This window comes from Oncorhynchus tshawytscha, linkage group LG18, assembly GCF_018296145.1.
Source record: "Oncorhynchus tshawytscha isolate Ot180627B linkage group LG18, Otsh_v2.0, whole genome shotgun sequence".
Classification (NCBI taxonomy): Eukaryota; Metazoa; Chordata; class Actinopteri; order Salmoniformes; family Salmonidae; genus Oncorhynchus; species Oncorhynchus tshawytscha.
The window spans coordinates 25,075,011-25,090,652 of NC_056446.1; the positions used below are offsets into that span (position 1 = coordinate 25,075,011).

Consider the following 15,642-nt stretch of genomic DNA (forward strand, 5'->3'; position numbering starts at 1 on the left):
CACACACTGCCATAGACACACACTGCCAGACACACACTGCCATAGACACTCTGCTATAGACACACACTGCTATAGACACTCTGCTATAGACACACACTGCTATAGACACTCTGCTATAGACACACACTGCCATAGACACACACTGCTATAGACACTCTGCTATAGACACACACTGCTATAGACACACTGCTATAGACACACACTGCCATAGACACACACTGCTATAGACACACACTGCTATAGACACACACTGCTATAGACACACACTGCTATAGACACTCTGCTATAGACACACACTGCTATAGACACACTGCTATAGACACACACTGCCATAGACACACACTGCTATAGACACACACTGCTATAGACACACTCTGCTATAGACACACACTGCTATAGACACACACTGCCATAGACACACACTGCCATAGACACACACTGCCAGACACACACTGCTATAGACACACACTGCCAGACACACACTGCCAGACACACACTGCTATAGACACACACTGCCAGACACACACTGCCAGACACACACTGCTATAGACACACACTGCCAGACACACACTGCTATAGACACACACTGCCAGACACACACTGCTATAGACACACACTGCCAGACACACACTGCTATAGACACACACTGCCAGACACACACTGCCAGACACACACTGCTATAGACACACACTGCCAGACACACACTGCTATAGACACACTGCCAGACACACACTGCCATAGACACACACTGCCAGACACACACTGCCAGACACACACTGCTATAGACACACTGCTATAGACACACACTGCCATAGACACACACACAGACACCAGACACACACTGCCAGACACACACTGCTATAGACACACACTGCCAGACACACACTGCCAGACACACACTGCTATAGACACACACTGCCAGACACACACTGCCATAGACACACTGCCAGACACACACTGCCATAGACACACACTGCCAGACACACACTGCCAGACACACACTGCTATAGACACACTGCTATAGACACACACTGCCATAGACACACACTGCCAGACACACACTGCCAGACACACACTGCTATAGACACACACTGCCAGACACACACTGCCAGACACACACTGCTATAGACACACACTGCCAGACACACACTGCCAGACACACACTGACACACACCAGACACACACTGCTATAGACACACACTGCTATAGACACACACTGCCAGACACACACTGCTATAGACACACACTGCTATAGACACACACTGCCAGACACACACTGCCAGACACACACTGCCAGACACACTGCCATAGACACACACTGCCATAGACACACACTGCCATAGACACACACTGCCATAGACACACACTGCCATAGACACACACTGCCATAGACACACACTGCTATAGACACACACTGCCATAGACACACACTGCCATAGACACACACTGCCGTAGACACACACTGCTATAGACACACACTGCCAGACACACACTGCTATAGACACACACTGCCGTAGACACACACTGCCAGACACACACTGCCATAGACACACACTGCTATAGACACACACTGCCAGACACACACTGCCAGACACACACTGCTATAGACACACACTGCCAGACACACACTGCTATAGACACACATATAGACACACTGCCATAGACACACATAGACACACACTGCTATAGACACACACTGCTATAGACACACACTGCTATAGACACACACTGCTATAGACACACACTGCTATAGACACACACTGCCATAGACACACACTGCTATAGACACACACTGCTATAGACACACACTGCTATAGACACACACTGCCATAGACACACACTGCTATAGACACACACTGCTATAGACACACACTGCTATAGACACACACTGCTATAGACACACACTGCTATAGACACACACTGCTATAGACACACACTGCCAGACACACACTGCTATAGACACACTGCCAGACACACACTGCCATAGACACACACTGCCATAGACACACACTGCTAGACACACACTAGACACACACTGCCATAGACACACACTGCCATAGACACACACTGCTATAGACACACTCTGCTATAGACACACACTGCTATAGACACACACTGCTATAGACACACACTGCCATAGACACACACTGCCAGACACACACTGCCATAGACACACACTGCCATAGACACACACTGCCATAGACACACACTGCTATAGACACACTGCCAGACACACACTGCCATAGACACACACTGCTATAGACACACTCTGCTATAGACACACACTGCTATAGACACACTGCCAGACACACACTGCCATAGACACACACTGCTATAGACACACACTGCTATAGACACACACTGCTATAGACACACACTGCCATAGACACACACTGCTATAGACACACACTGCTATAGACACACACTGCTATAGACACACACTGCTATAGACACACACTGCTATAGACACACACTGCCATAGACACACACTGCCGTAGACACACACTGCTATAGACACACACTGCCAGACACACACTGCCATAGACACACACTGCCAGACACACACTGCTATAGACACACACTGCTATAGACACACACTGCCATAGACACACACTGCCAGACACACACTGCCAGACACACACTGCCAGACACACACTGCCATAGACACACACTGCCATAGACACACACTGCCATACACACACACACTGCCATAGACACACACACACACACTGCCAGACACACACTGCTATAGACACACACTGCCAGACACACACTGCCATAGACACACACTGCCATAGACACACACTGCCATAGACACACACTGCCATAGACACACACTGCCATAGACACACACTGCTATACTGCCAGACACACACTGACACACAGACACACACTGCTATAGACACACACTGCTATAGACACACACTGCTATAGACACACACTGCTATAGACACACACTGCTATAGACACACACTGCTATAGACACACACTGCCAGACACACACTGCTATAGACACACACTGCTATAGACACACACTGCTATAGACACACACTGCTATAGACACACACTGCCAGACACACACTGCTATAGACACACACTGCTATAGACACACACTGCTATAGACACACACTGCCAGACACACACTGCTATAGACACACACTAGACACACACTGCCAGCTATAGACACACTATAGACACACACTGCCATAGACACACACTGCCATAGACACACACTGCTATAGACACACACTGCCATAGACACACACTGCACACACTGCTATATAGACACACACTGCTATAGACACACACTGCTATAGACACACACTGACACACACTGCTATAGACACACTGCTATAGACACACACTGCTATAGACACACACTGCTATAGACACACACTGCTATAGACACACACTGCTATAGACACACACTGCTATAGACACACACTGCCATAGACACACACTGCCATAGACACACACTGCTATAGACACACACTGCTATAGACACACACTGCCATAGACACATATACTGGTGAACACAAAATACTTTAATAAACGTATAATACTATCATTATACCACTAATACATTTAAATGGTGCCAATCACTCTCTCCTAAACATCTCTGTTTTTTCTTGGGCTCTGAAGAGAACAAATTAGTTTATCATGTCTTAGTCCTCTCTGGAAAACAGACTGAAAACATATCCATTCATGTGGTGTCCCTTTCTTCCATAACAAGAGAAAGAATTCTCCACCGTGAACATGTGTTCTGTGTTGGGCGCTGCCCTGTAAAAGGGAATGGAAGAGGATAAACAGAGAACAGGAGAAAACAACACTCAAACATCAGCCCAAGACTGGAACTACTTGGGATAACATCTGTCAATGTATAGACCTGTACTATTTATATTGTTTGATAGAACTCTAGAGAAGCTTTTAGGGTCTTCTTATTCAATGTTGTGAGTTCTTGCTTTTGAGGGCAGTGAGAATCAGGTTGTCAAATTAAAGTGAAGTTTTGAGGCTCTCGCATCCTTACTCCTCCTCACTCCAGTAACTTTCCACGCTCTCTTAACTCTTTCCCCCATCTCTCTCTTCCTCCCTCTCGCTCTCTATCTCTCTGCGTCTCTGTCTCTCTCTCTCTTCCTCTCTCTCTCTCTCTCTCTCTCTGTGTCTCCGTGTCTCTCTCTCTTCCTCCCTCTTCCTCCCTCTGCTCTCTATCTCTCTGTCTCTCTCTCTCTCTCTCTATCTCTCTGCTTTTCTGTGTCTCTCTCTCTCTCTTCCTTTCTCTCTCTCTTGCTCTATCTCTCTGTGTCTCCGTGTCTCTCTCTCTCTCTTCCTCCCTCTCTCTCTCTTTCCCTCTCTCTCTCTGCGTCTCTGTGTCTCTCTCTCTCTCGACTCTGTCTATCCCGAGGAGGGAAGTGGAAACAGAAACAGGCTGAGTCTGCCCCGTGGTTTTCTCTCTGTCTACTCTTTTTTTATTCCCTATTTTCTCCTTTTCTCTTCTACCATCTCCTTTGCCCCTCCCCTTCCCTTCTTCATCCACTCCAATCCACTCTTTCCCCATCTTCCCATCAGCCCTGTCCTCCTTCTTCTCCTCTTCTCCTCTCATCCACTCCTCTCTTCCAACCCCCACCCTCTTCTCCTCTCATCCCCCCATTCCTCTCTTCTAAAGGTATCTCTGCCCTGCGCTCCTCAGGAGCCAGCCTGTGTGTGTGTGTAGAGCTCCACCTCTGTCCTCTAGTGGTGAAGACATTGAACAGCAGCCAGAGTAAAAACCCAGAAACGCAGAGACATCAGCAGCATCGCGTCAAAACAACAGCATATGTTCTATCTCAGAGGGACAGAGTTGACTGGACGTCCCCAGTGTTTAGACGTCTCTGTGCTAGAGAAGTAATGGTGTGTGGTGCTGAGAAGAAAGAAGGATCTATTATTCTGATGTTAACCCTCTCTCTCCTCTCTGTCACCATTGTACTTTCCAGGATGTCTCTGCACAAGTCCAGCTCGGAAGACGGCTCTGGAGGTTAGTAGCAATCAACCTTTAACAAAAAATACTTCTGTTTTCTGTTACTGTTTCTAGCTAACCAGCAGGGTTGGGGTCAATTTTATTTGAATTACCGGTAGTGAATAAATCAAGTAAAATTGAATTCTAAACATTTCCTTATTTACACCCCAGATAATGCTCTCTCTTAAACACTGGGTCCTTCTGATGTGTCTGGGTGTCTGTGAGTGTGTGTCGTAGTGTTGTCTGACTGAATCTCTCTCTCTGTTCCTCCTAGGTAAATGGGACAATAAGAAGAAGAACAAATCCTTCTGGCAGAATTTCCGCAAGACGTCTCAGAAGGGAGTCATGCAGCAGACGTCAAAAGGTATGACATTATTACACTTTGTTATATAGTGTGTTATTTTCATGGAAATTACATTGTTCAATTCTAATATCATATTTATTATCTGGGAATTACTTATTTTTGGCCCATTTTTCATGTTATTCCATAATACTCTATGTTATGCCCCAGCTGTTTTATAATTCTCTGACTTTAGCCCTGACCATTGACTTTCTCTGACATTTGTCTAGGAGAGGACATAGGCTACGTGGCCAGTGAGATCACCATGAGTGATGAAGAGCGCATCCAGCTGATGATGATGGTGAAGGAGAAAATGATCACTGTGGAAGAGGCTTTAGCTCGGGTAGGAACCCTCTTACCCACCCTGTACGCCTTACCCCCACTCTCCCTCTCAGACAGACCCCCACCCAGGCCCTGGAGAGGACCTCCACCCCACCCTCAAGCTGACCCCAAGCCCCAGCTCCATCACTGCATTGTGGGCTCGCCCGGCTCCAAACCTGCCCTCTCTCCTACTTCATCCACCAAGCTCCATATCCAGCTTTTACTAAAACGACTTACTCTTACTAATCATTCATTTGGCTTTAATAATAACCTTGCATTGCTCTTTTTTACACACAAACACACTCATGCCGCCCCAGACCCTGGCCAAGGGCGCGTTCTACCAGGGGGGGGTGTGTGTGGTCCTGTTCATGCTGTAGGGATAGCTGGACATGTTAGCTCAGTAGCCCCCCACTGGTGGGTGGTTAGAGTGGTGCATTCTGGATTTGTCCTCTGGGTGGATGTGGTGGCTGGAGTGGCATTCAGTGGTCCCTCTTGTCTCCTCTTCTCTCCTTTCTCTGTCTATGTTCATCTGGTTGTTTGTCAAATTCGTCTTCACTTTTTCTTATCTCTCCCGGTCATTTGTTCTGCTGTTCTCTGTTCTCTTCCTCTCCTCTCATCCTCCCTCTCCCACTCTGTGGTAACTGTAAAGGAGAGAATGATGTGGGTGACTGCAGTCTTGTAGAATTACTGTAGGTCTCTCTCCACAAGGCAGACGTTGATTCTACTCCAGCTCTTCCTGTATCTCTGGTGTGTTATTGGGTGCTGGTCTGACTTTTACTCTCCTCCACTGTGACTGACACTCAAACAAATCAGACTCGGGAATCAAGGAGCAGCCTTTGTGAACAGTTGTCTTGTCTTGTATTTGTTTCGTTGGACCTCACTTATGTTGGCCTGTGACCTGTGTATGTGTGTGTGTTCTACGTTTGTATCTACATTGTGTCTTGGTGTTGGTTTGGTTGTGTGTGTGGAGGGGTAGCTGTTTCTATAGTGAGAGTGGGCCATTATCCCCTGCCCTCTCTCTAAACTCTTGTTCTCCTATAGCTGAAGGAGTATGAGAACCATAGCAGACAGTCCAGCAGTACTGACACTGCAGAGTGGACTGATGGATCCACTCCCAATCTAAACCAGTCCTCAAACTGCAAAGTAAGTACTTCTGACCTTTGACTGAACTTTCACCTCTCACCCCGTGACCCCAAACACCTCAGGATCAAAGCCCCACAGAGGAGCAGCCGTCTTTGTTTTGTTTCATGTTGGAATTATGTCTGTGTGTGTGTATGTTACCTTGGAGTGGGTATTTGTGTGTGTGTATGTTACCTTGGAGTGGGTATTTGTGTGTGTGTATGTTACCTTGGAGTGGGTATTTGTGTGTGTGAGGACACATGTATGAGACCATTAGCTGTGACGTCCCTTCCCTAACTAACCTGGATATTAACTAATGGCATACCCCAGCATCCCGTGTGTGTTGACACTCAACTCTGTGTGTAGTGCAGACTATGAGCCTGTAAGACTGGGATTGGGTTGATCAGTGCATGCATCCCCTCCCTGGATTCTGCAGTGAAGAGGAAAAATGACTAATGAAGGTTATAGAATGCTTTAATGTCGTCCTTAAAGATGAACTCTGAACTAGGAACTGATTTCCGTCCAGCCCCAGTCCTGATTCCACCCTGTATCTTTTCCCCCTTCTTCCATCTTAAAGGGGAATATCACTCAAAAACTATCTTTTGGTATTTAGTGTTTTGCATGTCAGCAGTCAAGATATTGGACTTTTAAGAAGAAAAATGTCTCAATCATCATGATGATGTGTTTTGCATCATATGATGATTTGGCTGGAGACACCTTTCTTCTGAAAAGTCCAATATCTTGCCTACTTGACTGCTGACATGCAAAACATTTTGGGACTGTATCAATAGTGGACTAATTAAACATACCAAAATATCGTTTTTGAGTAAAATGTTGCTTTAAGTCAGTGCTGAAAGTATCTGTCCAGATGACCAGCTGTGGTCAGTGGAGAGCAGGCTCTGGACCTCCCAGTCCTGAAGTGTCCTTCCAGACCATGGGGTTTAGTGACAGATCACAGAACACAGCCTCATATTGCATGTTGTTGTATGAATCCTCAGGACGGATGTGAGTGGTTATTTTGGGATGGGGACCAGTCGTACTGTACTGATGATGGTTCAAATCAAACGCTTCTGTCCTGCTGGGTCAGAGCAAGCTCTGGTTTCCTCTTGGGTTTAGCCTTGCGCTGCTGTAGGGTATGTGTGTGTGTATAAGATAGATCACAGGGGAAGGACATGTGGGCTGACAGGCTGAATGGAGGACTGTGTGTGTGTGTGTGTGTGCACGGACATACAAACTCACAGACCCACATCTTCCTGTGAAAATGGTAATCGACACCCACCACAAAAACACCAACTTGAATGCCCAACTATTTCTATGCACATACGTGTTGCCGTGAAAACTCAATTGCTAATAGCTGGGGCTGAACGCTCCCTTCCCTCTGAATGATCGGCAGCCTTGACATCTGTACTGTAATGTCTAGCATGCTACACTTCCTATTCCATATGAATTAGCTGACTGTGTCTTTTGCTCTGAAGACGTCTGCTTTAGCATGGTGCCGCCACAGCCTTGACACCAAGCTAGAGGTCTTCTCGGATCCCAAAATTGAGATCCGAACCGAATTGGATCCGTGAAATTCCTAACAGGATGCCCCAACAGGATCGGGTCATTTCGCTTGAAAATCTATATCCGATCCGGATCCAAGGTGAACCAGGTCCGACCCAAAATATGTCCGAGTTGAGAGAGAATCAGATTCAAAATTGGGTCGGGTCTGTATCCAACCCAAATGGATCCAAAATATTAAAAACGTAAGCCAGCAAAATTGTTTTGACTTGTCTGTGCATTTCCGGTTGTATTTTAAATATTTGTGGTGTACAGGATAGTATTTTCATAACGACATATACAGTGGGGCAAAAAAGTATTTAGTCAGCCACCAATTGTGCAAGTTAAAAAGATGAGAGAGGCCTGTAATTTTCATCATAGGTACACTTCAACTATGACAGACAAAATGAGAAAAGAAATCCAGAAAATCACATTGTAGAATTTTTATGAATTTATTTGCAAATTATGGTGGAAAATAAGTATTTGGTCACCTACAAACAAGCAAGATTTCTGGCTCTCACAGACCTGTAACGTCTTCTTTAAGAGGCTCCTCTGTCCTCCACTCGTTACCTGTATTAATGGCACCTGTTTGAACTTGTTATCAGTATAAAAGACACCTGTCCACAACCTCAGTCACACTTCAAACTCCACTATGGCCAAGACCAAAGAGCTGTCAAAGGACACCAGAAACAAAATTGTAGACCTGCACCAGGCTGGGAAGACTGAATCTGCAATAGGTAAGCAGCTTGGTTTGAAGAAATCAACTGTGGGAGCAATTATTAGGAAATGGAAGACATACAAGACCACTGATAATCTCCCTCGATCTGTGGCTCCACGCAAGATCTCACCCCGTGGGGTCAAAATGATCACAAGAACGGTGAGCAAAAATCCCAGAACCACACGGGGGGACCTAGTGAATGACCTGCAGAGAGCTGGGACCAAAGTAACAAAGCCTACCATCAGTAACACACTACGCCGCCAGGGACTCAGAGAACATTATGAGGTTTTCCAAAATATTTTCCTAATTTCCCTTGACCAAATATTTGAGCAGGAGGAATTTTTGGGGGATGATCATCGCGTGCCAGACTGAGAGCAGTGAATAGTTCACTTTTTAAACTTTACAAACTAGCCTATTTCACTCTTTGATAAACATTGATTTAGACTAAAGGTATGTCTAACACTTTCTAACACACAGCACTTGCTGACTATTTAGCATCCTAAAATCAGAATGTAGATATATCCTTTGGGCCTACAGAATTAGCCTATACAGCCTGAGATTGGTTTGGATGCAGGTTTGATAGAAAAGTCATCCAATCCACAGCTGTGTAGGACTACCATCCAGAGAGTTAATTTAAAAAATAATAATTGAAGAGAGAAGTCCTGATATTTCTTATACTTATCCATGAATTACACAATCAATAAATCAGCAGCATTTCAATATTAGGCTACAATATTTTCTGCAGGTTTATCAGTCTACCACACACACACACACACACATGAGCAGATTAACTTTGTCTAAAAGGGCTATTTATTAGACGATAAGAAAGAATGTGTCGGTCACTCTGCAGTGTAACTTGTTTATTTTGAACAAAAGCCACAAAACCAGAGAGTCACTCATCTTTATGCTGACAAATACTGTATCACACTTGCCTCGAGTCATTCAACATAAGTTAATTGTTAATAATTGTTAATAAAATAGCAAAATACCCTTCTAAATAGACCAAGCCTAAACAAATCAATGACCCTGGCCTAGACTATCATTTGTTTCTGCTGCGTCCTCTTCCTCTCCCACAACAGCTCGGCCTGTAGCCTATTTCACCCCGTGTCACGTGTCTGCAGTGTGCAGTGGCTGGTTTTCATGAAGCGAATATGTCATTTTGTCACAAGGATATTGACATATTGATGGAAGGGGACGCCCTGACAGTCATTTAAGATGAAAAAAATATCGGATCCGATCAGTATTTCACATATTGTCACACAGATCCAAGGCCCGTGCCACCGAGCGGAATCCAAGGGGGATCAGGTTCGGGTAGATCCGTGAAGACCTCTATACCAAGCTGCCTGCAGTATACAGTCTGGCTTTATGATGTGGATCTGTGGACATTCTGGACAAAATTCTGTCAGGCTTTCAAACCGTTTTCACATGCAAGCAAAGTTTTCCTTGAACCTATTCCTTTCTAGTAATAAATGGATTCCTTCAAGGAGAAAGGCCTGTTGTAAGGCGTTATGCAGAGATACAGCCCCTGGTCTGGCCTGCTGTACAGTCTGGCTCTGACTGCCCTTTGATGTGGAGCTGCAGACAGACAGAGCCCTAGCAGGCTAATCTCCCTGTTAACCCTCTCTATGCCCTTGGCTGCCAGAGGCCTGCTTCCTGTCCAACTGGATTGATGGATGGGATGTCCGATAGACAGAGGGAGAGAGGATAGGGGGATGACTGGAGGTGTATTGTTCAGAGGAACACTCGGCCTGTCTTCAGGGCTGTTTGTACGCGCCGCCGGAGGGAGGGAGGAAGACAGGAAGTGAGGGAGGACAAAGAGCTCTCACTCCCCTCAGGCCCCTGAAATGCAGCATGAGGAGGAGGAGGGGGGGGCTCTGCTTGATAAAACATCAGTTTAAAATGGATCCGTTTAGGAAATATCTTCCCTCTTTTGGGTCTGGGGGTGTGTGCCGGGGGTAATGTCCGCCACCTTCAAATGGAATTAGGTCATCCCTCATCTTTCAAATGGCTATGTGTGTCTGTGTGTTTCTTTGTGTGTGCGTCTGTGTAGCTCTGTGGTTGCTCTGTCCAAATATCCGTCCTCTTGCCCTGCTCCCTCTCCAATCGTTCTCTCACTCTCTGTCTCTCCGTCTCTCTCATCCCCCCCGGAGCAGAGAGAGAGAGAGCGCCCACATTCCAGGGCTGGCCATTAGAGATGTGGGGGCCAAGGCAGGGTCAGGGGCTCAAACGCTGGGATTGTTCTCCTCTCTCCTCCAGGCACAACATGCCTTTTCTCTCTGCTGCTGCTCAATAGCACCAGCAGCCTGCTCGCTCTCACTCTCCCATCGCTTTCATTCTGCAGAGCTGCCTTTGCCAACGAGCTGCAGGGAGTGTGTCAGAGTGAGTGTGTGTCAATGCTGTGAGTGTGTATGTTGTGTGACTGTGCGTGTCTCTCTCTGGATATGCCGTGTGACTAACCTGGGACTAGATGGGACAGGGACAGCCTGATGCATGCTTTTTACACTGACCTGGGAATGGTAAAAGCACAAGTCTGCTGTCCTAAATGCCTAAAGCGGTGAGTAACAAGTCACACTCAACTGCTTAGCTCAATTACATTTCAATGTTTTTTCTGTATTTTTGTGAGGCAGGGAACTGCTTTCGGGTTTGCACCAGTTTTTACTGGTCGTTTTAGATCTGGTTTAGTTTGTATGTGCACCATGTATGCTCGACCACACAAGACTCAAAGCTGATAATGACGGTGTGTGTGTGCATGGTGTGTGTGTGTGTGTGTGAGTTGACATTGTTCCAATGAGGGGTCGCTGACCGCAGCATCTTTTCACCATTGGTTGAGTTCTGATTGCGTCGTGTTCCAGATGTTGGTGTCCCTCAGGGCTGCGTCTAAGGGACTAGGTCATTGTCAGCCCCTCCTCACCTCCCCCCACCCGGGCTATGTTGCGGCAGAGGTGTCTTTCTTGCGTTCTTCTTAACAACCCTACTGTACCAGAGCAGCGTTTCCCCTATATGTATTTATCAGCGGCGCACCACTGCAGGTATTGACTAATACAAACAACACAACATTATGCATTTCATTCAACTGTCTTCCTTGACCACTCATTGAAGCACTGCTTTGTCTTCTGTATGATCAAATCTATGCTGCCTCGCTTTCGCCCCCTGCTGTCCTCCGGGACTGTCTTACCTAAGAATGGCTCACTCTGACTCTGCAACAATATGCACACTTCAACACCAACACCCACCGCAACAGTGAATAACCCAGAATAATAACATACACACTCCAGTAATGTCCTATGTGTACCTCAGTAATGATCCTTGTTGGAGGAGGATTCAGTCAGGTCTGGTTCCAAACTGCAGCGGGCACACACACACACACACACACACACACACACAGAGACCTGTTATTACAGCACAGTCTCTGAAGACACAACTCTGTAATGTCCACTGGAGCGGTGGAAACTATCAGAAGAGTATTCCAGCCAGATGTGTATGGTTAGGGTAGAGGGAGGACAGTGGTTTTAAGGGGTCCTGGGTTGAGGGGGAGGCGTTCTGGGGTTTACAAGCTGAGAGGTTGACAAAAACAAAATGAGAGGGTTCGACCCCGGCCTCGTCGTCTGGTTCTGCTGTCGACAGAGGAATGAAGTGTGGAGCACGCACCCCTGAGACTAGTGGTGGGAAGAGGGCTCTGATGGGACGCCAGAGTGATTTATGGGTAATGCGCAGGTCACGGAGCTCCCATGGTGCAGAAAGCCATCATTCTGACTGAGAAGTCTGAAGTTACTGGAGTCCAGGGGAATGTCGAGGTCCTGGTGTCAACTAGGTACCGGTGCGCCCTCATAGCCCTATGGAAGGTGTCTTCTAGAGCCAGCTGTTAAAGCCATCCCTCCCTCAGCTGTTAACCTCTGCTGTGTGTGTGTGTGTGTGTGTGTGTGTGTGTGTGTGTGTGTGTGTGTGTGTGTGTGTGTGTGTGTGTGTGTGTGTGTGTGTGTGTGTGTGTGTGTGTGTGTGTGCGTGCGTGCGTGCGTGCGTGCGTGTGTGTGTGCGTGCGTATCCCTAGGGAAGCTAAGAGAAACTAAGAGGAGCGTCTCTGCAGGCCTAATATACACAGCCCAGTCAGACTCGCCTGAGCACTAACTCAAGCTCTCTCACATGCTGAGAGATTTTTTTGTGCGCGTGTGTGCACTTGTGTGCCCTGGCTCTAACAGTGGACCAGCTGTCTGTGACCAGACCCGACCCAGTGTTGCTGTGGAGACCAGAGGAGAAAACAACAAATTAGGAATTTTCCCCAGAATGACTGCAGCTCGGCCAAACTAGCTCTGTGACAAACTCATCTCATCATATCACATGGTGCCTATACAACACCTACTCACATACATACGATGGATGGTCAGAATAGTTTCTGATGGTGTTCTGTGTGTGTGTGTGTGTGTGTGTGTGTGTGTGTGTGCGTGTGCGTGTGCGTGTGCGTGTGCGCATGTGTTTTTGTGTGAGTTAAATCAAATCAAATTGTATTTGTGACATGCGCCGAATACAACAGGTGTAGACCTTACAGTGAAATGTTTACTTACAAGCCCTTAATCAACAATGCAGTTTTAAGGAAAAAAAGTGTTAAAGTATTTACTAAAGTAAATATTTAAAAAATTAAATAAAAAAATGAATTAAAAAATAAATGAGCAACAATAAAATAGCAGCGAGGCTATATACATGGTGTACCGGAACAGAGTCACAGGTTAGTTGAGGTAATTGAGGTAATATGTACATGTAGGTAGAGGTAAAGTGACTGTGCATGGTTAATAAACAGAGAGTAGCAGCAGCGTAAAAATGGGGAGTGGGGTGGGGACAATGCAAATAGTCTGGGGAGCCATTTGACTGTTCAGGGGTCTTATGGGTTGGGGGTAGAAGCTGTTAAGAAGCCTTTTGGACCTAGACTTGGCGCTCCGGTACCGCTTGCCATGCGGTAGCAGAGAGAACAGTCTATGACTTGGATGGCTGGAGTCTTTGACCATTTATAGGTCCTTCTTCTGACACCGCCTGGTATAGAGGTCCTGGATGGCAGGAAGCTTGGCCCCAGTGATGTACTGGGCCGTACGCACTACCCTCTGTAGTGCCTTGCAGTTGGAGGCCGAGCAGTTGCCATACCAGGCAGTGATGCAACCAGGATGCTCTTGATGGTGCAGCTGTAGAATCTTTTGAGAATCTGGGGACCCATGCCAAATCTTTTCAGTCTCCTGAGGCTTTGTCATGCCCTCTTCACAACTGTCTTGGTGTGTTTGGACCATGATAGTTGGTTGGTGATGTAGACACCAAGGAACCTGAAGCTCTCAACCTGCTCCACTACAGCCCCTTCGATGAGAACGGGGGCGTACTCGCTCCTCCTTTTCCTGTAGTCCACAATCATCTCCTTTGTCTTGATCACGTTGAGGGAGAGGTTGTTGTCCTGGCACCACACAGCCAGGTGTCTGACCTCCTCCCTATAGGCTGTATCATCGCTGTTGGTGATCAGGCCACTGTTGTGTCATCAGCAAACTTGATGATGGTGTTGGAGTCGTGCCTAGCCATGCAGTCACGAGTGAACAGGGAGTACAGGAGGGGACTGAGCATGCACCAGCTGTTATTTACTGCTGTTATTTACAAATAGACACAGACCGCCACCCCTTGTCTTACCGGAGGCAGCTGTTCTATCTTTCCAAAACACAGAACCCAGCCAGCTGTATGTTATCCATGTTGTTGTTCAGCCACGACTCAGTGAAACATAAGATATTACAGTTTTTAATGTCATGTTGGTAGGATAGCCTTGATCGGCGCTCATCCATTTTGTTATCCATTGATTGCACGTTGGCTAATAGTACTGATGGTAGAGAGGGATCCTTACAAGGCACCCCGACCTACGTCCCCGATATCTCCGTCTCTTCTTCATGTGAATGACGGGGATGTGGGCCTTGTCGGGTGTCTGAAGTAAATCCTTCGCGTCCGACTCGTTAAAGAAAAAGTCTTTGTCCAGTTCGAGGTGTGTAATCGCTGTCCTGATATCCAGAAGCTCTTTTCAGTCATAACGGTGGCAGAAACATTATGTATGAAATAAGTTACAAATAATGCAAAAAATACACACAATAGCACACTTGGTTAGGAACCTGTGAAACGGCAGCCGCCTCTTCCGGCGCCATCATCATCATATTAATGAAGCTTCCGGCGTCATCATCATCATAGTAATGAAGCTTCCGGCGCCATCATCATTATCATATTAATGAAGCTTCTGGCGCCATCATCATCATAGTAATGAAGCTTCCGGCGCCATCATCATCATATTAATGAAGCTTCCGGCGCCATCATCATCATAGTAATGAAGCTTCCGGTGCCATCATCATCATATTAATGAAGCTTCCGGCGCCATCATCATCATATTAATGAAGCTTCCGGCGCCATCATCATCATCATATTAATGAAGCTTCCGGCGCCATCATCATCATATTAATGAAGCTTCCGGCGCCATCATCATCATATTAATGAAGCTTCCGGCGCCATCATCAGCATAGTAATGAAGCTTCCGGCGCCATCATCATCATAGTAATGAAGCTTCCTGCACCATCATCATCATATTAATGAAGCTTCCGGCGCCATCAT

At 46.6% G+C, this 15,642-nt stretch overlaps 1 protein-coding gene across 1 annotated transcript in view; it reads left to right on the forward strand.

Annotated features, from left to right (window-relative positions):
* The window catches only part of LOC112217780 (SAM and SH3 domain-containing protein 1-like), a 311,457-nt gene that overhangs the window by 263,799 nt on the left and 32,016 nt on the right, over positions 1–15,642 (forward strand). Inside the window, 4 exon segments of the mRNA XM_042300861.1 lie at positions 4,971–5,011; positions 5,268–5,357; positions 5,564–5,676; positions 6,696–6,797. Of these exon segments, the coding sequence (XP_042156795.1) occupies positions 4,971–5,011; positions 5,268–5,357; positions 5,564–5,676; positions 6,696–6,797 (346 nt within the window).